Here is a 26,545-nt window from a genome sequence, read left to right on the forward strand (position 1 = left end):
CGTGAGTTAATATTTGCAATTCCGTGCTTATGTTATCCCTACTTATATATTTATCAGTATCGTGAAACTTAACTATACCTTTTAAAATAGCTTATTTATATATGAATATCGATATTACTACACATACCCTTTACTAAGTTTGTTTGAAGGTTCAGTTTTGATATACCAGCTTTAATGACGTATTTTAAATGTGGTCTGATGTATATAATGTTGTATATGATACAAACTTTATTAAGTTGCTTTTGATATAACAGTATGACTATGTGTATGTGTGAGTGTGACTATGTTAAGTTTAAACGCATTAAAAATGACGCTAACCAGTGCTTTATATTTTTTGGCAAGCACTTTTTTATCAAAATTAATGTACAGTCGAGTAAAAAAAGGTTCGTCACCCTATGATCTACTTTCCTTTTCTCAGTATGAGCGCTAATCTGCTTTACCGATTGAGTAAGACATACTGCGTCAACCTGTCAACCTGCTAAACATAATCAGGTGACCAGAGCAACCCTATCATTACACCTTGGCACTGACAAACACTGACAATTAAATAGAACATTATTTGATTTAAACTTTTACGAAGTTGTTTATTAGAAAGGTTTTGTATTGATATGAAACTAGATATATATGTTAGAGGTGTATACTATTTTGACCCATGTTATCATGTTAAGTAAGTATAATTGATATGCACTTGTCTACTTAGTACTTTGGTTTCAAAACGTACTAAGAGTCTATGAGGAATCAGTTTCATATGAGTAATCAGTTTAATAACTGACGAAGGTTTTCCTCCCCCAACTGTACAAAATAAATGTTTTATTAGGTACATATTATGCCAAAGTTGCGTGAAATTATGTTTTAATTTTGATTGTCTGTTTTTTCTTTGTGAAATTATCAGTCCTGTATATCACCTTTAAAAATTCATTTATTTCTTCAAACACGACGAAGATAGATACCTAATTATTCATAACTCTATTAAGTCTGCAAATTAATTAATCAAGTTGGAATTGCGATAAAAAAGTGTCTATGTAAATCTTTGTGCATGCGAGTATTTTGTGTTTTTACCCGACTGCCCAAAGGAGGGTTATGTTTTTCGAGCGTATGTATGTATGTATGTATTGTATGTATGTATGTGGGTATGTATGTCCATTTCTTTGGTCCTCGCTGCAGCCTAGACGGCTAGACGGATTTTAACATATAAGGTATCATTGGATTCGTCATAGCTGTCGGAGTGACATAGGCTATATAAAATTTCAATATGACGTCTGCGAAAATAAATATGGCGGAGGAATGAAAAAAAATATTTTGTATTGTAACAATATGGGTATCAAATGAAAGGTAATAATTAGCCCATTCTAAATATATACGGGTTATAATACTTTTAATCTACTATTTGCACAGAAATATGAAAAAAGTACAAAATAAAAAAAACATTAAATTTAAAAAATCATAAAACCCGACTGCCTTAAAACCTAAAAGGAAGAAAATAAGTCTAGTGGTCTAGAACTCTGTCAAGAAGCTCATTTAAGGTTCAACAGTCGGGACCCTTCAAATCGTAACCAGCTCAAAAAATCTTGGTAAGGGGTCCCGACTGTTCAACCTTAAATGAGCTTCTTGACAGAGTTCTGGATCACTAGACTTATTTTCTTTCTTTTAGTTTTTAAGGCAGTCGGTTTTTTTTACTTGATTTTTTTAAAGATAATAATGTGAGCATTGTCCCAACTGTCCCCGTGGGAGTGGCGGGGTGTGATGATCTCTCCTTTTTCATAATTTGCTTCATATTTTAAACACTAGAGTTTACCCGCGGCTTTGCTCGCGTAAACTATTCGATCTGGTAGTTACAATTGAAATTAAGCTATTTTAAAAAAATCCCTGGGAAATGCCAGAATTTATATCGTGATCTTCATTGAAGTTGTGTTAAATTTTATGAGTCTAAGCCCAGCGGTTGTTATTTCGAGATTTTATCCTTATCCCGTGGGAATATCGGGATAAAAAGTAGCCTATACTACACCACACACACACACACACACACACACACAATCTTTCGCATTTATAATATAAGTAGCTAATAATAAGTAATCATATATTTTCATTTTTGTATTTTTTTATTTGTGTTTGCTGTTAATTGTTGTTTTTTAGTTTTGTTGTATTTGTGTGTCTTTGTGTATGTGAATAAATGTCTTCTATTCTATTCTATTTAGGACAAGAATTGATGAGCGTCCATGTCGCTTGAAGCTTACGGCCTTCCTCTTAATCCATAAAACGCGTACAGCCATTTCTCAAACAGCACGTGATACACACACATTGTCTCAGATTAAGAATAATTACGTCATCCAACGCAACGTACAGTTTATTACAATTAAGAGATACTGCTATGACGTTATAGCACATAACGTGACGCAACTAACGGGTCAGACGAAAGAGAAAGGATTTTTGAGGCCAGGCTTACGGCGGTAACCTGTTAAGCACAGGCTGTTACTAATGTCTCAAACCTTAAAGGTCTTCTCGTTGCAGATGACAATTTCAAACCTGTTTTACTGACAGGTGAACACTTTGGATTAAAGCTTCGGGAATTTGATATCTTGAAATCTGTCGCGAAAGCCGTATAAATCTATTAATAGGTACTAACTACTAAACTAATAGAAGGAGATGGCGAGATGATTTAAAACTTTTCAATAAAATTGGCAAAATGTTGGTAAAGATAGCAACGGGCGGGAAATGAAGGGGCTGATATTTTTTCGAGTTTTTAACTTAAATCTTGAATGTAATTTCAGTCAGATCATGAAAATGGGTCATTAAGCGAGGGTGTGTCAAAGTCAAGACGAAATTACACGATGATAATGTCATGATTCGACTGACTCAGTTGTCTGTCTCAGACAGACTTATTGCACCACTAAATTGGATCATGTTAGCGATACAATAAAAACCGGTCGTTAAAAAGTTGACATGCATGTGGATCCGTTTCTTTATCTTCGTTGCTAAGATTTATCTGACTCATTGGATGATTTATTATAGAATTCCCCAAGGCAACAAACAATTAATTGGTACGTAATACAAATGTTGTTCTTTCTTTATTAGCAATTTCATTTGACAAGCCTGCCGGCCATTTCTCGTAAACAACGTCGTTTCTCGTATGTTGTTATCTTCATGTGAAACAACACGGGCTCTCATTTCATTAAACTTCCTCTTAAAATCATCACGTGCTCTTAATTCGCCATGACTGTCAAGGTTGACCGTTACATAACCGCTTGCGCCAATCAGCAATCGGCTTTCTTGCGCCATCTTGAAAACAACAACTTATTTGTTCCAGCGGCAAAGTGGTGAAACTACAAACTTCGCATATTAAACCGCGAGATTTTATTGACAGTGGCGCCGCTCTTGAATATTTGCTATGTTATGCAAAATATTATCGGTTTTAAAATTGGAATGGGTATTGTTGAAATAAAAAGAAACTGTAGTAAATCGCGAACGGTGTTGTAAAATGTACAGCAGATTTTTACTTAGCCGGTTCAAGGTCGACAAATCGACAAAAAAAGCATTGGCAATTCCAAAACAGTGACTATCTACTCCACTTGGATTAAATTGCAGATGCTAAAAATTGAACCATAAACTTAATGCATAAAATTAACTGCTCACTAAATATTTCCGCATTTCAAAAGCGGAACAAATTAACTTCAGAAGGCACTGTAAAGTTTCCGGCCAAAAACGTGTTTGAATTAAAAAATCAGATAGAATTGCGGGCGAAAAACGATGATATTAGCACTTTCGTTGTCAGTTTCAGCTGAATCGTTCGACCCAAAAACGGAGTCTTGAATGTAAAGTACCGTTTTCCATTTAACATGTTTTTAGGTGAAAATAGTAGAAGTGTGATTTCTGTTATTTTTCAACTTTCGAGTACACATAATTTAAGTTTAACCGGGTCCTAAAACGGTTGTTATTTATGGATTCCTGAGTCATTCGGTATTTTTAGTTCCATTTTGTCTTACTGTATCTTTTTTTAGGACTTAGTTCATTAAAATGTTACTTGGTACTATAAAGTTCTTGTGGTACTACGAGTATTTAGAAGACGCTTTAGTTTCTTTATAACATGTCGTTTTTTGCCTTAGCCACTTTATACTTGCAAAAGGTGAGTTGAGACATAAGTAATTGCATACATAACATAACTACATGAGAAAGCAATAATCATTTCCGTTTGAAATTTACAAGATATATTGAGTTGTGTTTTTTATGTCTCTGTACTGCTTTTGGTGATCAATAAAGAATATTAGTATTGTATTGTATTTTATTGTTGTGTTTTAATGGAAGAAAATCAGGAGAAGAAAGAGGTGTTATGTTTCAAAAAGCAAAACCTTATAGGAAAGTTTTTTATTACAATACCTAAATAGTTTTAAATACCCTTAATTTGTTGGCAGAAAACAAAAACAAAGTAATACCAATCACCTATAACCACCACACTAAGCTGAGCCTGTCACGTGGGGTATGAGATATTTCATTCATTTTAATTTTATTTTTACTTAAAAATGTTCTTTATTTCTTCATAGAGTTTCATAATTAGTACAGATATTTTTAGGTTTAGAATTCTTTGCCCTAATTAAGAATGAATATAAAGATAATGGCACTTTCAAATTTAATTAGCTTTCGACGAATACGTAGAATAACATTTATTCTTGTCATACAAGAATATTATGCATGATCGTAGTTCAATGAAACATATTGATTAATATTATTGTCGCCGTTTTCCGTACGATAGTGTAGTGTACGAAGAATATTGACTCGGCAACGGTACTGCTTACTCACGCTTTTAAAAGATAACGGAATCGTTTCATCTCCGACTATTACGCCCCCACGTGACTTCATCAATGATGTCATAGTTATAGACAAGCGGGATATCAACGTCGAATCAGATGAAATGACTAAAACAAACGAAGATAAAGAGAAATCTGATGAGACGCAAGTTTGGGAAATTGATATGACTAATTGTTGGTTTAGTGATGAACAGGTTGTTGCAATCATTTAATCTAATGAATAACGTTATGATGTAATGTAATGATTACGCGGAGAATTTGAAGAATTTGTCTCGTGACAATTTGTTTATTATAATAGTTTATGGAGTATTTGATAAGAATTCTGTGAAATCATTTTTATCAAATTCGCCTTTCGCTTCTGAGAAATCATGCAATGAATTTAAATGTAAATTTAGTCAAATCAACAAATTAGTTGCGCACTGTACTGAATCTTGGCGTGGCTTAACAATTAAAAGAAACATTTATGAAAAAAACGTATCACCAACAATGGTTATGCCACAAATGTCTTTCCCAGAACAATAAATTCTGAGTAATTGATATAATTGATACCCAAAGAAGCATTATTATGGTATAGTGCAAAATTGTATTTACGCGTAATTTTATTGTTTGTTTTGCCGTCAATACAATGATGATTGCGTTGCGTTGCTTAGGTGCTGTAGCAATGACACACATAACAGACAATGATGTCTTCCTGTCATATGTTGAAATAGAAGGTTGTTTGCAATAAATGCTAGAAATAACAAAATATATGCTAGAGATGCCTCTCGTAATGAAATAAACATGAGAGATGGTCGTGTGTTACAATAAATTACGATTGCTGGTCAATGTTCCGTCAGCAATAGTCAGTCAAGGAATTTATTCTTATAAATGTCTTGTAAGTATTTTTGTACTTCATAACATACACAGAAAAAGTCATAGTAAACCGAATGAGCTTATTTGGTGAGAAACCCCGTTTTAAAACGCTGGGACTTAGGAGGTTAAAACTGTTTACCATTAATACATGCAATAGCAGTTGATAGAGTCTCATGGAAATCACAATGGAAAGCTATTGTGCTTATCACTGATAATTTATGATTACATCGTTTAGTTGCAGCAATGACGTACATCAATACACGATTGTTGCAAAGCGTTGATACTTGAAAACATGTGCAAGCATGTTCATATCAGCATTTTTTTAATGCAGTGCTAAGTTGACATCATTCTTGAAATAATCATAATCTAATGCAACGTGCCTAATAATCCCAATAATATTAACAATTTTAAAGTTAGTAAGTGTGTGCGAGCGTCTGTGTTTCAGGCTTACTAACACATAGAGACGGCTGGATGGATTGGGGTGACGTTCAGTATGTAGATATGTAGATGATTTTTTTGTAACGCAATAATAATTGTCAAATACTAAAATTCATAAATCATCAGTAACAATGGTTAAGATAATGAATTATGTTAGTAGATGAAACAATGAAGTATTATTATTTATGTACCTTATTGGAATTAATTGATTGAGTCATGTAAATATAATCACAAAGTAATTTATGGGAATCCCGTGAGAATGACCAGTGACTAAAAGGTTAGAGAAACTGATTATAAAGCTTTAGGGCGGGTTCGATCCTCAGTCACTGAAAAGTGTTAGAGAAACTGATTATAAAGCTTTAGGGCCCGGGTTCGATCCTCAGTCAGGGCATGAAATTAGTGTTTAATATGTATTTAAGTCCCAAAATAATTGACCCATGATATTTATTCAACAGTCAGATCCAATGTCCATACAAGAAAAGCCGCAGGTAGTGACCAGTACAGACAGAATCACTAAATGATTACGTGTAATGTACGTAATTAAATAAAAACTAGTTATTACATACAGTATGCACGCAACGTTTGTACTTGACCACTTAAATTCAGTGGGTAATTCATAAGCCTACACAATGGCTATTGTTTCGCCTCCGTCTTATCAGTATCAATAGAAAATATAAAAAGTGATGATTGTTGATCAACATCAGCAAAAATGATTACGCGGTAGTCATCGGTATTGAGACAAAAAATGCAATATGATTGGAAAAAGAAATTGAACTATTTTATCGCTGAAGCAGGTCATCTGATTTTAATAGTTTGCACAAACGAATACTCGCAAAATCTACGAAAAATACGGATACTCGCGGCTTCGTTTGCAGAAACTTCTGGATTTTACTAAACTCCTTTGGGGATTCCTTGACATAAATCGTGGTCTTCATTAACGTTATACGGTACGTATATCCTAATTTATTAATTTATTCTTTATTATTTTTGTTTTAATTAATTGTTTTCTGTTTTGTTTCTTTGTGCTTTTTTCCATTTTCTTCTTCAGTTTCTGGAAGAGATTACTTTAATCAAGCAAGGGATAAAGTTTGGCTCTTTATAACTTTTTTCTTGTTATCTCTTAATTTCGTGTATTTTATGTACAATAAAGAGTTATTCAATACAATAGAATACTTTTGCGATTTTGGTTTTGGCATGTTGAGTTTTAATTCATAATGACAAGTCAAAAATTAAAAACATTCGCAATGTTAAATAAATATTTGAAACGAAACAAGTATTGGTAATCGTAGAAAATACAATGCCTCCAAGATTATGAAATGTGGCATTGAAAATAATTGTAGATTGATTTACAATTTCAACATTTTAACGGTTGTTTCAATTTAGAGTTAAATTAAGGCTATTCAAATTAAAATGTTTTAAGTTTAATTATATATAGTACTTACTAATGAGCGTTTTATTGTCAATAAGTTAAATTAAATTGATTGTTTCGACACGCCGAATCTAACAATTAATTGCATATTCTCTTTCCTATACAAACACTGGGTTTTACAATTTGAAATTGATGACTAATGCAGTCATCATACCATAAATACGTACTGTATTAATTTAATGACTTACAAATTGCCTTTTTATAGCCTAACATAGTGAATATTTGTACAAAATACCTTCAATTTCAACATTTTCACCGCTAGACGAGTCTGAAGAATCATCTTCTATTTTCTTTTCCGTAACTATTGTCACGCTGTTCTCTCCGCATTCATTGTTATGTCTTTTTTCCGTCACTGAATGGAACTGTGGGCAACAGAAGGACATCGTTACAATGTTATTTAAAAACATAAACAATTAAGTGTCTATGACACCAAATAAATCATATCTTAACTTGGATGCTACCCCAGTCATAACTAACTAAATACAACCTAATCCCTAAATACTCCTCTCCTCGATAAATGTAGTCCCTAACGAATGCCTAACTCCACAGCACATTATCTCTAGCACTAGAACTGTTATGCAACCTAATACGCTTTACGCAACTGCAGCAGATCTAGGGTTTTGCAAGCTCCAGATAAGCTGTTATGACACTGGATCCACCACAAGCTTAACTGAACAGATGAAAATATCGCTTCTTACAAGGGATTCTTTACTTTACAATATTTTCCACCTGCCTTGGTAAGTTGGTTTTGATGTGTTCTGAGCAGCTATGTAGATGATGTGTTGGTAGATCAATTTGTTGCAACACTGTATTGTGATCGTGTCTGTAGTGCAATGAGCCATTTGTTTGAACGGCTTCAAGAAAATTGAGTCTGTATACAATGTTGTCTTGTGTATACAAATTTGAAAGATGAACACTTCTTTAAGTTGTAATGCATATATGTATTACTGACAATGTCAATGTAACACACGTTAGGTTAGTTCATTGTAATTGTAAATAAAGTTATCTATTATCCAACTATATTAACAATAGTATAATTATAATTTATACCGGTAGCAATAACTCAAATTAATAATTAATTGTTCTTGCTAATAAAACTTGGATAATCTTCATTACGTCAAACCTAAGTTTCATAATCCCGAGTATAAACTTAGGATTTCTTATTTCAAACAAAATTTATTGTAATTACGGATCAACTCATCTGATGTGGCATTGATAATTCCAGTAGATTCAGATAAGTAATTTTTAGGTTTTTTTTTAATTTGTTCGAATTTTCTTACACAGACTTCCATAAAGTATGTCCCAAGTCTCAGACAAGAACGGATATACAACTACTCGTACATAAAGCACAGAAAGATCAGTGCTTACGTACGGGTTAGTGCGACGTCCGGGTGTCGCTATAAAAAGACCACGAGAAAGAAACCCCGCTATTCCTGTCAGCAACAGGTTGGGTCCGAATCAGCGATGGCAAATTATCGGTAATCTGGCTATCGATGGTTTTCTTGAAAATAATGTTAATATAGTGTGTTGTTTGTTTTGTAAATATGTTATATCCCCGCTCTGATCCTGGTTAGTTCAGCAGGTATTCATTGCTATTTAGCGGGGCAATGCTGTTGTGGAAGGAAAAAGAATCTTTGCCTAGCTGTAGGACACCGTATAGGCTATTAAAAAAAGTTCATTAATGCTAGTAGGTACTTAAATGTACCTACAGGATATTTGTTTTATAGAAAGTCTTTAACAAAATAAGTAAACAAACACAGTTGACGAACATTACATAACATAAAGACTTATGAGAAAACATTACAGACAAACATTTTTAAAAACTATTCAATGGCTGGGACAGGCATTTGCACTGCTGGTGGTGATCATGGATCGGAATTTATTACGTGTGCCTCGAATGCACATACTTTTGGCTCGTATAATAGATAATAAAAAGAATACAGGATAATTGTCTTAATTTGTTGGCGTTACGGGAATATATCGATATTAGCGTGATTATTACTTTAAAGGCATGTTTTTGTTTATGTGCAAATGTCTTCTTACTTGCCGCTAACTATTCTTTTTAATTCTTAACGGTCTCCAGCAACTTAGTTGGAAGTTGGAACGTAAAAAAAATAACTGAAAAATACAGCAGGTACGAGTACAATTATGATTTCTAACGGAAATACCTTCTACATAATTGGATAAAAATAAGGCTAAGTAGCTGAAACTGTGTTTCGCAATAATATTGCATACAATACCTACCTATGACATGCCAATTACTACTAAAATTTATCACTTTTGCGTTATATGTACAAAACGATAATAATGGCACGTATTAGTTACACAATCGATAACCGGACTATAACCAATATTATCGACGGACTGATTGTCGATACGTAATTTCTCGATGCTTATTGTTAAGATAGCAACACTATCCCGGATGGCGTCAGGTAGTCCTTTTTTAGACTATGATAATTGGTTTGGATTAAAGGAAGGATATGCCACAGAGTTAAAGGTATTTTTTTCTATTTGTGTTCCTTAGATTATACTGCGATTAATTAAATTTAGACCCTAAAGAATATAAATTAATATCTTCCTTTTGTATCAGACGATTAATGTAGGCGTTGCGCTGTACTAGAAAAAACATCAGTGTGTTTTTGAAAAGTGAACATAATTTTAGAAAGACTCATTGAGGAATAAACTAGCGGGTTATTGTCATTGAACCTCAAATCATTTAATACTTAGGGGCTGTTGCACCGTCCATTGATTAGTCTTAAATGACGGTTAAATGTGATGCCGTCTCTATTTGTTTTGTTCGAATATACGGAGAAAGCATCACATTTATCAGTCAAATAAAATTAATCAATGGTCGGTTCCGTTTCGGAATTCCGTTAATACATCACATCCGTACGTTTATTTCAATTCCGAACGCACAGGCCACCATGCGGAATTCTGAATCAGAGGAAAATTCGAACGGAAAACTACTGTCCGTACGTGGCAGGTCCATAGATTTGTATGGATTTAGGGCGGTCACATACACTCGAATTCGAATTCGATTCGAAAATTCGAGATTCGAGGTTAAATTGAAAATTCGAGAATAATAGGAATGTTTTGACCATTGCATGACTAATTAAATATCGTGTCACAGCAGAACTTTTTCTAGATCGTTTTGTATAGTTAGCTATTACCTTTAACCTGTTAAACTTTTTGGTTTCCACCTTACATTATCTTAGGTACTTTACCTTGAATTACTAGCAAGAGAAATGTTTAAATGAACTTAAATGTTTTAAACACATTTCTTGTAAGGAGACCCCTTTTGTATTTGAGTTTATTTGTATGAATTGCTGTTACAGTGGATTTAGTAGTAGATATTATTCTGTAAAAATTATCTGCCTATTACGGATCAAAAGACTCGGACTGTGACAGACGGACGGACGGACAACGGTGCTTTAGTCTATTAGGGACTTTTGCGAACTTTAGTGACAATATAGTGCTTTTAAAGTCAAGAAATATGTTGTTTACTGGTGAGATAGACACCACCAGAGGCCTTATGTCTAACACACATGAAATCGAAATCTTTCCACCACTTCTTTCTGTCACACAATGTAAGATGAGGGTAGAAGGAGAGAGAGGGTGAATGCGATCGCAAACGTCAGACTGTAAAGCCGAGACTAGACCTTGCAAGAAAAATCCTGCAAGTTGCATTAAGCCGAGATTAGACTTGCAAGAAAAATTGTGCAAGTTGATTACATGGCGAGGCCGTAAAGCCAACGAGTTTGTAGTGGTCGATTGAGCGCCGCAATGTAATGCAACTTGCACAATTTTTCTTGCAAGTCTAAACTCGGTTTTATATTACGGCGCTCGATTGACCACTAAAAACTCATGGGTTTTACGGCCTCGCTCGCAATGTAATGCACAACTTGCACGACTTTTCTTGCAAGTTTAAACTCGGCTTTCGATAATACGGCCACAGGTGAGATAAGAGCTTAATCGCTGGTCAGTTTTAAATGTATTTAATGGTGGTAACGTAAATAATCGTACACAATAGAGATTATAACAGTAACTCATTCAGTTGAGTAACTATTGGTTGCGTAAAAACTGTTTAGAATGAGGTTTCAATAATTCATTTATGTTTTTGTGATGGTGAGGCAATGGCTTTATTTAGATTAAGTTGCAATAACACGATTAGGTACAACAAAACATTACAGGTTGTCACAAAAGCTATTGTTAAGACATCTGTATCACCTAATAAGGACTTATTCGCTATAGTTTCTTCAATGGAACGGTTTCCTTTTAGCTTTTATTTATTTAAAAGTTCCTTTTTCACTTGCGTTGAGCCAGTGCGAAAAAAAGTAGTACAAAATACTAATCTAATAGTGTACATAATAACATACTATCTAGTACTATAATGTACTTACGTGTGTTGTCTATGCATTATATCATTACATAAGACTACAACTAACTAATGGCTACTGTCTATTAATCGCGATACCATTACTCGTTTGTGAACTCATCTTTGCTGTTGATACAATGGTATATCATTTCGCAAAGTAAACATACATCTACTAATCTGCGCTTGAGGGTTAACAACTTGTCCAACCAGCCCATTAACTGAAAGGAACTAAATAATCTTATGGATAATGTCGCTACTTGCATCCACGTATAATCATTCATAAGTACATTTATAAAAGGCTTGGTAGCTTAGCGATGTGGCGCCCATTGTCAGTTCTACTAACATTTACTTCGAGTTATGTCGAACGGCGACTTTTGTACTTACTAAAGTATAATACAAGGCATCGAACTCAAGGTTCGTCCAACGATCACTGTTCGTAAGCATGCCTTGCACCGTTAACACTGAACTGTTAACCAGCGATAACAGGTAACGTTAACGAAAGGTAAATAACTGGTACGATATAATTTGTCGTATTAACGACGTGTGAAATCGTTATAATTCGATTTATTAAATTTGTCAACTCGTTATTTCTAGTTTTGGTCCCATGCGTTGAAGACGTGATAGAAAATCTTCGTGCGTTTGTTTGCGGAATAATTTATTATATGTGTAATAATGGCTATTGTTAAGTTGTAAGATAGTTCAATATACGGATTAAGTGCCACGAGGGTGTAACGTGATAGAAAGAGTTGTTATAAATTGATTAGCTCATAATTCTACAGCACAATGTTTTTACTGTGTTTTGTTGTGATTTAGTGTGTTTTTCTTGTCAATAAATGTTGTGAGTTTGTTAATTATAATTTTATAAAAATAGTGACGACCAAAACCATAAAAAGTTTAACTGCTGCAGCAACCACTAGACGTATTACAGACGCATAATGATAAAATGAAATTTGGAATGGAATTCGCTCCCGTCGTCTGTTTTTCCGGATAAATACAAACTAGGGCTCTTCAAGGTTAGAGTGAATAGGCTGTAACAGAACCAGTGAGATACACCTTTGGCCTCATCTGCACTTAACATCAGGTGAGATAGTGGTCAATCACGGTCAGTTATATGTAAAAAAAAAAACAATTTGTGTTAATTTTATTTACATTTACAATTTAAATAATTCGGCTTAATTTAATAAAGTAGGTATCTTTATTGTTAAATTTCTAATTTCAATGAAAATAAAATAGGGAAACTACCTAATAAGGTATCGAAGCTTGAAAATTCTCCAAGATGGTAGGTAGTTTTTGTTTATAAAATTTTGTAACGTAGATACAAAAGTGACAATATACACGTGTTTCATAAACTTAATACTTTGTTTACAGACTTAAGAATGGTAAACTAATGTTGCACACTTGTAGCCTTATTGTGTTGACGCAGAATTTAAATATCTTAATGGCTTATACTCGTACTGAAGACTTTACAATTAAGCACTACTAATGTTTTGTAGGCACACGCTGTAGTCTACAAAGTATCACAAAAATCTGAAATATTTTGTCCAAGATCGAGAATATTCTGATATAAACTCTCATCAATGATTTTTCATTCATAAAATGTCTGTCAATCTCATTACAAAATCTAGAAAAAAAAAAATCCAAGAATTACGAACCTACCCATTCGCTGGCTGAAGTATTCCAGATAATATTTTGTTAGCAGCTGTACTTTGTACCTACTAACTGAAGGTTAATTAATTTCACTGAACTTTTTAACAAACCTAGATAATGGGAAAAACTTACGGATCTCCTAAACAAGACCATTTTGCTCTCCCGCCGCACTCTCTGATAGTTAACACTACAATAACACTCGTCTTCGTCATCCGACGACGGGACATGGAAATATACGAGGCGACGTCTCATTTTAGAAAGACCAACACAATTCACAACGTTGTTAGTTCACAAGTTGACACTATTCCATTTATAAAAAAAAACGTACGAAATAATTTACTCATTTGTTTTTAACGTTATTTTTAAAACGCTTGCTTAGCAGCCAGTTACTTAAAAGTCACTGGCCGCATTCAAAATTTGAATTCCAAATTCGATTGCTATTTTGATGACAACCGGCCAGGCCTCGAGATTAGCAGCAACTGGCAGTTGGTAACGGTTCATTAGAAAAAGTTTCCCAAGCCACAATAGGCCAGAAAAGTATAAACTTGCTATTGTGTGTCACAATGGTGCAGTTTTTACTGATACTGGTTATTTTGTCCGCGGCGGAGTGTTAAAATCGAGTGTCTCAATAAAAAGTGACACGAATCGATCTATTTTTGCCGAGTTATTAGGTAGCTACGATACACCTACCTACTTTAGTTTGGGTAAGCCTTGAGTTACTCGTTTAGCGGAAAGCGATTTGACAACGTTGCTTAGATGTCATACTTCAAACTGACATAATGCTGGTAGTAATGATATATGCCAGGTACTTTTAAGATTGCTTCTTTTCATTTTAATGCAGCCTACCGCCATTAACATGGAGTTTTTTAGTGTTTTTACGAACACCAATAAAGATAAAATCCTTTTAAATGTGCGTTCATACCAGTTCATACAGAAACCGTGGCAATCAATACTTACAAGATACTTATCTTTGACATGGAATTATAAAACACAAGAAGTGACCTCACGACACAAGTAAGAGAAAAGTCCGAAAATAGTTTTCTAAAGCAATTCTTTTGCTCGCCTTTCGAAATTTGTATGAAACCCTTAGCATAGGAGCCCGGCTCGCTCTTGGCCGTTTTTTTTGTAATTGTAACATGACTATAAACAAATTCCACGGCCGGAAGACCCGCAGTTGAAGGAAACGTAAACCGCAGCATGTAATGACTTCCTCGTATGAATGAATGCTTATTCCTCATTCAATACGCATGCGTAAACAGTCCATTGACAGAGACTTGTCATTAACATTGGGTAGATTCTTGGGTAAAAAAATAATATTCCATCATTTTAAATTTTCACAATTTCAACCAAACGTCGTCAATCAAGTAGAGTTCACAATTAATTTTCTTTATCTACACCCATATAGTAAATCCTCCATTATGCGTTCAAAAACCATAGATAATTACCAGCATTACGACATTGGATTCTATTATGAACACGGCAGTATTGTAATGTTCATTACGACACCGAAATCTATATCTTAATGAACATTACCGCACCGAAGCGGTGGCGCAGCTTCATCTTCAGGCGAGGAGCTCGTGGGGCAGACATAGTTCTGGTTCATTCTCAATAGTTCTTGAATTCATGATAGAGGATTTAATACAATGGATGTAGATAAAGTAATGTATGCAGCTGTAAGTAATTAGACCCTAAAACACGTGTGATACCATACTCGTGTTGTAAGGACCCTTATTACGGAACAGTTGCATAAATAACTATTTAAAGTGATTATACAACTAAAGATTCTGTGAATATTTCAAGCGTCTACCTGTTTGCAGTTATATCAAGTAAAAAACGGCAAAGCAATCGCGTTTGTTGTATGGGAGCGCCCCTTAAATATTTATTTTATTCTGTTTTTAGTATTTTGTTATTATAGCGGCCACAGTAATAATCTGTAAATTTTTTAAGTGTAACTATTATTACCACTCAAGAGATAGAGCCCTGTGACAGAAGGACGGACAGACAGACAGCGGAGTCTCAGTAATAAAGTAGTAAAAACGTGACTGATATTTTTTTAAATCTAGCGGACCTAATTATTTGTAAAAATCTAGCCTACTATTATAGATTTCCTATTATTCGGGATTAAGAACTGATAACCTCCCGAAGGTACCTCCTGCTAAGTGGAGCGATGATATCACAAGAGTATTGTGTAGCGCTTTATGTTCAACAGTGAACGTATTACGACTGTTATAGTTGTAGATTTTTCGGACCGGGCAGTACCCTTAGTGTAAGTTTTCGGTTACAAAATACGTCTCGATCGCGTTCGCGTTAAAATCTCAATTTGTATGGAAACACGAACAGCGCCTCTAGCGGAACGTTTGCGATGTTCTTGTTTCCATACAAATTGAGATGTTAACGCGAACGCGATCGAGACGTATTTTGTAACCGAAAACTTACACTAAGGGTACTGGAATATGCTTCCATAGGCGAAAGTGAAAGTACTTAAAACATAAATAAGTTTCTTCAAAGAATATATCTATTTTGCAGGTGATAGGACCTTGCTACCACCATCTTGCTCGCTAATCCTGCCGTGAAGCAGCAGTGTCTAGCAGTGTTGTGTCTAGGCGTGGAGAGTTAGACAGCCGGTGAAATCACTGGCACGTGAGGTATCCCATCTTAGGCCTCTAGGTTGGCAACGCGTCTGCAATACCCCTGGTGTTGCAGATGTTTATGGGCGGTGGTGATCTCTTACCATCAGGAGACCCACTTGCTCGTTTGCCATCCAGTCGAATATTAAAAAAATATATAAATAAATATTACGGTACAATTCACACCAATTAACCTAATCCCAAAGATTGTGTTATGGGTATTTTGTCCATTATTTTGCCTATTTTAACACTTCCGTTGCTATCGTAAAACTCATCCCAGACAAATTTAAACAAGCAGTGTTAAGGTGGCATGATATACAATAATATATGTCACTTAGCCTTTATCGAATATTCTTGTGACCCACTTTCATAATAACATGTCGTATGGCTGAATTTGTATCCGATATGAATTGATATCTGTTCTCGATTCTAAGAGTTATGTTTGTATTGTTTTAGTTGAAAATGTGATACTTCATTTGACGCGCAAGTACTTTTTACCCGACTGCCCAAAGGAGAGTTATTTTTTTCGAGCGTATGTATGTATGTATGTATGTCCATTTCTTTGGTCCTCAATGCAGCCTAAACGGCTAGACGGATTTTAACATATGAGGTATCATTGGATTCGTCATAACTGTCGGAGTGACATAGGGTATATAATATTTAAATATGGCGTCTGCGAAAAAAAATGGCGGAGGAATGACGTTCTGTTTAAAATATATACTTATAATACTTTTAATCTCTATTTTCACAGGAATATGTATAAAATAAAAAACATTAAATTTATAAAATCAAAAAACCCGACTGCCTTAAAAACTTAAGTCTATTCAACAGTCGTCAAAAAATCAGTAATGAAACTTTTTTTAGTTTTAAATTTATAAAACTGTATGTTTTGTTTGCTTGTACCACAAATTTAACACTACGTGTGATTTAAGACATTAGCCTAAATTTATGCTCGTTTATCATCTTTACCCTAAAAAACGGGCCGAGTGCGAGTCGGTCTCGCGCTCGAAGGGTTCCGTACCATCTATACATCTTTTTTTACATAAATTAAATGCTAAAAGTCACGTTTGTTGTATGGGAGCCCCCCTTAAATATTTATTTTATTCTGTTTTTAGTATTAGCGGCCACAGATATACATAATCTGTTAAAATTTCAACTGTCTAACTATCACGGTTCATGAGACTAGCCTAGTGATAGACGGGCGGACGGACGGACAGCGAAGTCTTAGTGATAGGGTTTCCGTTTTTACCCTTTGGGTACGGAGCCCTAAAAACGTCCCACTGCTGGGACTAGGCCTACTCTAAGATTGAATGGGCGTGGGCGGTAATTCCCACAAGCGCACTTTCCGTAGTGGGAACTTCGCCCACACTTTCTGGGGGCACGGCAGTGCCCCCGCCAAGTACAGAGCAAAAAAGCGGCACGGCCGTACGATCCTTTTCTCGAATTGAACTGATTCGCAATGTTAGGCTACTTTATCTACAATGCAATACAATAACTATTTATTGAACACCAACACATAGTAAGCAATACAGAAAACACAGGTATATAGAGATTTCTCAAGGTAAGCAATGTGGCCTTATCGCTTCAGAGCGATCTCTTCCAGGCAACCTTTACAATAGACAGAAGTAAGGAATAATTTTATTTATTTACTAGCTGTTGCCCGCGACTTCGTCCGCGTAGAAGTATGAAAAATAGTTTACGTCCTATTCTCAGACCTACCGAGTATACGAGTACACAAAAAAATCACATAAATTGGTCAAGCCGTTTCGGAGGAGTTTGGTCACAAACACTGAGACACGAGATTGTTATATATTAGATGTATCAAAATAATATTCATTAAAAAAATCACTATGTAGGCTTACCTACTTTGTACATTTCTTAAGTGGAAATTCAAAGTTCTATTTTTAGTCACAATATAAAAATAGAAATGTATAAATTGAATCATAATTTTATCACCCTAATCAGTCGTGAACAGATGTCACCGAACTCTAATCTTATCCTTGGCTTATCGCATTAGTGTCAACAATCAATATTTGTTATATGTTCTGTTGGCACATATATTTGCTTAATCCTGTCACATTATATCCCTGCTATACCCGGTTTTAGAAATTGATCATCTCTTCCCGTGGGTGTCGTAAAAGTTGACCATGGGATAATGCGAGAGTGAGTAGCAGGGGGGCTGCTACGAAATTCGAAAATCGAAGTTCGTATCGTACCGTCCCTCTCACTCTCGTATTATATAATATATTATCGTCAGCGGGACGGCAAGATACGAATTTTGCACTTCGTAGTATAGGGCTTATACTCTTTATTGCCTATAAAGTGTGGACTCCAGGGTTGCAGTGTGGAAGGCAAAAGGAATCCGATCCTGCGTGAAGTATTGCTGCCACCTTTGGGACGGTTCTGCTGAATATGAGTTTGCTGCTTTGAATTCGATAGAACAGCGAGCGAAGACGCTTCCTTCGCCAGAACCTTCGTCATCGCAGAAGAGTGGCTTCCCTGTCGGTATTCTACAGGCTACATTTTGGTGAATGTGCTTCGGAACTGCACGACCTTATTCCACCTGCTCTTTTCTCCCACAGGTCGACCAGAAGTAGGCGGGGTCTCCACCCTTCTTCTTCTTAGTCGGACACTCTTGTCAGAGTGGTCGTGGTTGCGCAGACGAGGTACACGGAGAGATGTTCGGTGGGTCGCAGACCTTTTCGAGGACAGCCCTCTTAGCAATGTGCTTCCATTTCTGCCGGTTAGAGGCGTTGCGAGTACACTGGACCATGTTGGACTCAGTAGCCTTTTTAATCAGGTCAGTCCAGCGAGTTGGTGATCGGCCGCGTGCTCTCCTGCCTTCCAACTGCCCCTGAACCAGCAATCTCTCCATTGAGTTCTCATTTCTGGAGATGTGACCAAAGAACTTCAGTATTCGTAATTGCACAGTCGACGAAAGCCGTTCTTTAATATGAAGCTCTTTGGGGATAGAAAGATTGGTGCGAAATGCCGTCCACGGGATCTTTAAAAGACGCCTCCTGCACCACATCCACCTTTACGTTGTCAGTATTCTCAAAATCCGCACAGTGTTTTCGCTCTTCTTTCTTCAACCGCACAGCAAAGGAGTGGAATTTCCTGCCTGCGACTGTTTCCTGAACAGTACAATTTGGCAGCTTCTAAGTCTAGGGTGAATGAGCATTTACTAAGCAAGCATGCCACGAGGTAGAGACCGGAGATTTGGTGGGGGAAAGAAGAAGGCAGGAGAAGGCAGACCAGTAATATTTATTTAAGATAATTATAAAAGGACACCTGCGGACAAACAGACGCGGACTTAAATATCTAAACAGGTATGTTTTGACACTGTATCAACAATTATAAAAATACATAGTTAATCAACTTACGTTTCCGTGCTCAGTTCTTTATTTGGAAGTCGTGGCCTAGTGGTTTGACCTACCGCCTCTCAAGCAGAGGTTCGTGGGTTCAAATCCCGGCTCGCACCTCTGAGTTTTTCGAAATTCATGTGCGGAATTACATTTGAAATTTACCACGAGCTTTGCGGTGAAGGAAAACATCGTGAGGAAACCTGCACTAACCTGCGAAGCAATTCAATGGTGCGTGTGTAGTTCCCAATCCGCACTGGGCCCGCGTGGGAACTTTGGCCCAAGCCCTCTTGTTCTCAGAGGAGGCCTGTGCCCAGCAGTGGGACGGATATAGGCAGGGATGGATGGATGTGTTATTCCAGATCTACATACCAAATTTCATCCAAATCCGTCTAGCCGTTTTAGCGTGAAAGAGTTACAAACATACACACACACACACACACACACACACACACACACACACACACACACACACATTACATAATTAGTAGGATTTAGGCCAGTAAGCAAAGATGTGGACTAAAATGGAACACGCTTACCCAAAAAATGCCCATTCACTATAGATTTGTAGACGGCCACATTATGACTGTTAAATGTTGCTATTTACGGATAGCATGATCAAAAATGTATTCAATTGTAACATGGCAAACCTAGAGAGAACACTCGTCGAATCCGACTCGGCTGGGCAGCGTTCGGGAAGCTTCGCAGTGTCTTTTCATCCAAATTACCGCAGTGTTTGAAGTCAAAAGTCTTTGACCAGTGTGTGTTGCCAGTGATGACATACATCTGAGACGTGGGCGCTAACGATGGGCCTCATGAGGAAGCTCAAAGTCACTCAAAGGGCTATGGAGAGGGCTATGCTCGGGGTTTCTCTGCGGGATAGAATCAGAAATGATGATATCCGCAGTAGAACTAAGGTTACCGACATAGCCCGAAGAATTGCGAAACGGAAGTTGCAGTGGGCGGGGCACATTGCTCGCAGGACTGATGGCCGATGGGGTCAAAAGGTTCTCGAATGGCGTCCGTGGACCGGGAGACGAGCTGTCGGTAGGCCTCCAACAAGATGGAGCGACGACCTGGTTAAGATCGCGGTATCGCGGTGGATTCGAAAAGCACAAGATCGGTCTGGGTGGAGAGCCTTTGGGGGAGGCCTATGTCCAGCAGTGGACGTCTTTCAGCTAACATGACGATGGCAAACCTCCGCGGTCCGCAAAGTCACATTGGCGCCCAACGTGGGGCTCGAACCCACGATCCTGAGATTAAGAGAGATGCTCGACCGAATTTTAATCCAAAACTGTTTTAACCATACTAGAGCATTACTCATTTCATTACGTCGAATATTTAATCGAAGAACATACTTGGAGGGAAATACCACAGGGAAAACTCGCTGCGGTCATGTCACGTCGCACACGCGCCGATGTTACGTATTTTTTCAAATAGATTACATTATTTGCGTCGTTTGTTATACAAAGCAATGTGAATTACATTATATTTTATGAAATAACTGGTATTCGTCACGACTCTCATAAATCAAGTGTTTTTCGTTATATGTTTATTCTTGTGTTTTTATTTGCAATGAATATTATTATGTTGTATTGTGGAACATGTTATTTTTTATGTCTGCCTGTCTGTTTAAATACATTTGTATTGACCCTATACTGCGTAGGTTTTGCTTAGGAGAGTATGCTAACACTGGTTATTTGCAAATTTGTAAGAAACCGTCGGTGCGCGGGTCTAACTCTTACTTCGTCCATTTTTAAGCAGTGTTCAATAGTCACAGTACTCTTTAACTTATTAGACATTTGGATTAGCAGATTTTGCAGCAGTAATTAGAAAAAAAAAAACTGTATATATAATAATTTATTGAATCAGGCGTTACTTTGCGGAGGTCCATATCAATGAACTAAAAGAATTTCCTTGCTCACCCGCGACCTTACGATAGCTAAGCTTATGCAAAATATGCGTGTTCATGCAGTTCCTCCACCTCCACACTGTAAGAACACACACAAATCACAGAAACCCATCTATCACCACCACCACACTACACTGACGCGTTTCGAACTCAACCAGAGCTCATCTTCAGAGTGACACAACCGTACACCATGCTACTAGTTGTTAGACAGTTGTTAGGGTGAGCAAGGAAATTCTTTTAGTTCATTGTATATAATTATAATCTTCCAATCCAATACATATACACGGACTGGTGTGATTATGTTTGTATTTGCAAGTGAAACTTTATGTAAAGTAATCTTTTCCATACAGCTACTTATTGATCATAAGCTTAAAACACTATAATTATTGCGCTTACGTGGAAAAAATCCGGATTTTCACTTCCCACGCCACATTATCTAGATCTTATCTGTTGGATAAATCATAGCTTTCTTACTTTATCACCCGTGAAACAGGCGCGAAAGTATTGCTCTACTTAATACACATAGCGTGATTTAAGTTTTGTTTTCATATTTCAGTAAATTCGTTATAGTTCAACTAGTTGTTTCCCGCGATTTCTTCTGCAAAGAATTCGTTTACCACATCCGCGGGAACAGTTTTTTTCGATCAAAAACTATCCTATTCTCAGTCAAATCGACTTAGCCATTTGCTGAAATAATATGAAGGAATAGAAATTTCTTATTGTGCGAAAATAAAGAAACCAACACAATTGACAAACATTGTGATTCATGTAGAAAGGCGAATTTATCTCTATTTTAAAGTTAAGTTACTGGGCAATTAACACCAATAGACCTAGTCCCAAACTAAACAAAGCTTTAAAACTAAAAAAAACGTACGTTAAAACAATTGAAACAACCCAGATTTTGGAACAGATATTTATATTTTTCACACAAATATCTGCCGCAACAGAGGATCGAATCTTGGACTTCAAACTTCGGTGTCTAGCTCTCTAACAACTAGGCCATACGTTAGTCAAATAATTTAAAAACCGGGTACTGCCTTTTCGCAAGGTAACGTTTAGTAACCTGTTTCATTTCGCAACTTTTCATTTCGCAAACTCTAAAACTGTAAATATTTCAGGATTTATTTTAGAGCCATCGTGTAGAACTCTTTAGGTTGGGTTAGGTTAGTTTTGTAAAAATCCTGAAATATTTACAGTTTCAGACATATTAAACAGTTGGGAAATGAAAAGTTGCGAAATGAAACAGGTTGCCAAACGTCATTCGCCGAAATATTAGTAAACCTTTAAAAACATTGAGTATTGTTTTGATCTAAACAACTTAAGATCAATGAACTATGACGTCATCCCGCAGCTCACAGTGTATCACCGAAATGTAAACATAATCAAATTTCACCACAGCGCTCTGCAAATAGTTGCTACAGACAGACAGCGAGATATTTCGGGAACAACGCCGCTGACTCATCCCGGATGTGTCATCCCGCGCAGACTGGAAGTCTGTATACGCCATGGGCCCTTGACGACAAAATGTATGGCAATGTTTACGTAGAATGGTTTTATATATTATACTTATAATCTTTTTCATATTATCAGGCCGCAATGACCCAAAGGTCTTGGCCTCCAACGCCAGATTACGCCACGCCTGACGATCTTAAGCCAGCTCTTGCCAGCCTTCGACCCCGAGATCAAAAAGGTCCCTCCAGCAGTACCTGGGACGATCAACCAACCTACGTCCACTGGGTCGTCCCAAATACGCTCTCGCTCGCTCGGTTTTATGTATGGGTTTTCCATATTTTTAGAGAAAAAAAGAATTCTATAGTGGGCCACTTCGTTGTCAATTTGCCTGGCCCTGACGCAAAAATGGTTTACTATCATTTAACAAACAACGTTTAACAAATAATCATTTCACAACCACTTCATATCACAAATGATCATTTGATAAATATACTTTTAACAAACTTGTTACTTTACAAACACATCATATGACAAATCATCATTTAAAAAATGTCCATTACCCAAACAACTCATTTTTCTAACTAGTAATTTTACAAAACATCAATTAATAAATGATTATTTGTCAAATTGGTTACATAACATATTTAAATTGGTAGGATTTGGATGTCGTGGCTCGTTTTTGTTTTGCATTCCTTAAGGTCGCAGTTCTATCAAACCTAACGTAACCAACTATAGGTAAATGACAGTAGTTTGTTTTTCTATGGGTCGCAGTTCCAACATAACCTAACCTACTGTACTGGCAGAAGCTCGTTTTTCTTAGGGTCGCAGTTCTAACCTAACCTAACCAACTTTACTGGCAGAAGTTAGCCTGTAGTTTTTCTTAGGGTCTCAGTTCTAACCTAACCTAACCTATTTCTTAACCAAGTTAACCTGAGCTACAGGCACCTCTAAGTTATTCTTAATAAAGTGTTCATTAAATTACGTACGTCTTGGGATTTTTTAGACCGTACCCAAATCTGAGGAAATGCTTATGCCAAAACGAAAGCTTGCAAGTTCACGGTAAGGGCCTCTAAACCCTTATTACGGCAAACCTCATTGTGTAGTACAAAATATTGTCAAACGCATAACTTGGATATTTACTCGCAAATTTCCTTGAACCTGTGTGGACACGGCACAAAGAAACTTGCTTTATATTCAAGGGTATTTCTGCTTTAATGACTTCAGTTGGTATAACATATAAATTAATGTGATGACGAGAAAAGATTTTGTTTCGTGATTGTTTATTGGTAATAAATAAACAAAACTACTAAACTGATAAAAAAAAATCTTTTACCAATTATTACACTGTATTTTTCTAGATTTCAGCAAACTTCGACAGACGATAGACGACGGACTCAATTAATTGTTAGAAACTACTATTTTTTTTTGTGTTTATTCAATTATTTATTTGGATAATTAAAAATTAATAAATTTTCAATTTTAACACTAAGAGATAATTTACTTTATAAACTAAAAATAAATCACGTGTCATTTCACGTGTATTTAATTAAATAAAGGTTACCTATTAATGAATTAGTAAACTAACAAATAAATAAACGCTTGTTATTATAAAAAGGCGTTATACGTATTTTATAATAAATCTAAACCAAATAAAACGAATAATGTCAAATTAAATAAAATAACAAAACAAACCACAAAATTACAAAAAAAAATTTTAATAGTAATTAACGTTTTACCAAGTCAGAAAAAAACTTTTTTTCATCCGTCATACAAGTTCAGTTCATCTAGCAGAAAGTCAAATTGTATAATGTAATATATAATATAATCTAATATATCTATTTGAATCTATCTTTCATAGACCCATTTGTTCACATTTCAATCAATGCCTCGTTTGCTAGTAATAAACTTAGTCCGAAATTGAGATAGGCTTACTTTAAATGGAAGTAGCAATCCATTGTCTATAAAACAAAATTTAAAAAAAAATGGAACCGACTTCAAAAACCTTGAAAATAATTTTCTACTAGTTTGAAGTCGGTGCCTCAGCACGAGCCAGCAGGAGTGGAACTATAATCGTCTACCTCACCTACATACTATATATTGGGCTTCAATCACTCCTGCCCTGCTGGCTCGTGCTGAGGCATAGACTTCAAACTAGTAGAAAATTACTTTCAAGGTTTTTGAAGTCGGTTCCATTTTTTGTTCCAAATATATATTTTTTCATAGTTTCTAGTGATTCGTAGCCAAAGTGCATCTCACAACGATTCCATTAAGCTCAAACATAGCATAATTATATCATTTTATAACAGAGTACCGGTACCTACGGTCTTCTTTATCAGGGTCCAGTTCACCAAATGATACTTTCTGAATGTAAATACTTGACTTGATGTTAAAAATGCCAAAATCGCTATATCCCATCAGCCCTCGATTTCTCTAAGATCCCATTATCAGATCCTGACTTGATGTCAATGGGACCACCTCGAAAGTATGCCTTTAGAACTAAAAAACTAAAAAATAATTTTGAAATTCGGCCCACAATTGGCGGAGTTATCGCGTAACAAACATACAAAAAAAAACATACACTCGAATTGAGAACCTCCTATATTTTAAAGTCGGTTAAAAAGGAACTCTATCTGCTGCATAATTTGACACAAGTCGATAATATGTATAGCCTCGGTTAAAGTATAGATACGATTGTTTTGAAGTATGCCAGAGTACTTAAGGAATGGTCATGCTAAGCACCACTTTATATGAGCACACTGGGTTTTATGGGTCACGACATGACGTTACATTAGATTGCGATAACACAATCCTTCGAAAATAACTATAGAGTCGGGAATTCCTCGTTAAACGTTAGTCATTATGTATCCATAGTACAAGCTTTGCTTTATTTGGAACTAGGTCAATTGGTGTCAAGTGTCCCATGATATTTATTTATTTATTTATTATAATCTGTCGCAGTACGCAAGAATTGGCTAGCGACTTTTGTTTAACTCTATATTCTAAGAAGCTAAACCATGTATTTTTTTCCTTTGAGTCTTATCACTTGGTGATTTGTGGGTGAGTTGTGTGTGCGCTATACGTACCTACTGGTGCTAAAGGAAACTTTCAAAAATTGCGGAATTTTTCATAAAGGAAAATTTCCGAAACTTCTCACAATTTTGTGTGGAAATTTAAACTTTCCGATTCTTATTTTTTTAATTTTTTATTTATCTTGAGAATCCGGAATACGGAAATTCGTCTAAGAACTAAAGTCACCGACATAGCTGGAAAAATATGTAAGTTGAAGTGGCAATGGGCGGGCCACATCGCTCGAAGCACAGATAACCGTTGGGGAAGAAAAGTCCTCGAGTGGCAACCACGAAGCGTTGGCAGGCCTCCCACCAGGTGGACTGACGACATCGTGAGAGTTGCGGGAAACCGGTGGATGCAAGTGGCGAGTTGTCGTTTATTGTGGCGTTCTAAGGGGGAGGTCTTTGTTCAGCAGTGGACGTCTTCCGGCTGTTGATGATGATATCTTGTGAAAATTTCCAGAAGTTTTCGAAAACTTTTCGAATTCTCCGGAAACTTTCCGCAACTTGCACAACTGTAGTTATACGCAGCTAACTCGCTGCGCGGTCGCCTCGCTTTCAACTAGTCCGCAAATCGCCAGTGT

General features: G+C 36.2%; 2 protein-coding genes across 6 annotated transcripts in view; one reads left to right on the forward strand and one right to left on the reverse strand.

Annotated features, from left to right (window-relative positions):
- The window catches only part of Ac76E (adenylate cyclase type 2 Ac76E), a 200,061-nt gene that overhangs the window by 95,156 nt on the left and 78,360 nt on the right, over window positions 1-26,545 (forward strand). The window lies entirely within an intron of this gene.
- The window catches only part of LOC141430689 (uncharacterized), a 31,096-nt gene continuing 11,480 nt past the window's right edge, over window positions 6,930-26,545 (reverse strand). Inside the window, exons 1-3 of one of the 2 annotated variants that reach the window (XM_074091538.1) lie at window positions 13,673-14,002; window positions 7,754-7,880; window positions 6,930-7,140 (exon numbers count right to left, since the gene is read on the reverse strand). In XM_074091538.1, coding sequence (XP_073947639.1) covers window positions 7,082-7,140; window positions 7,754-7,880; window positions 13,673-13,792 — 306 coding nt within the window. In that variant the 5' untranslated portion in view covers window positions 13,793-14,002 and the 3' untranslated portion in view covers window positions 6,930-7,081. Of the gene's footprint in view, window positions 7,141-7,753; window positions 7,881-13,672; window positions 14,003-26,545 lie in introns of those variants that run through there. The other variant, XM_074091539.1, reaches the window with a different exon arrangement.

This window comes from Choristoneura fumiferana, chromosome 8 (genome assembly GCF_025370935.1).
Source record: "Choristoneura fumiferana chromosome 8, NRCan_CFum_1, whole genome shotgun sequence".
Taxonomy (NCBI): domain Eukaryota; kingdom Metazoa; phylum Arthropoda; class Insecta; order Lepidoptera; family Tortricidae; genus Choristoneura; species Choristoneura fumiferana.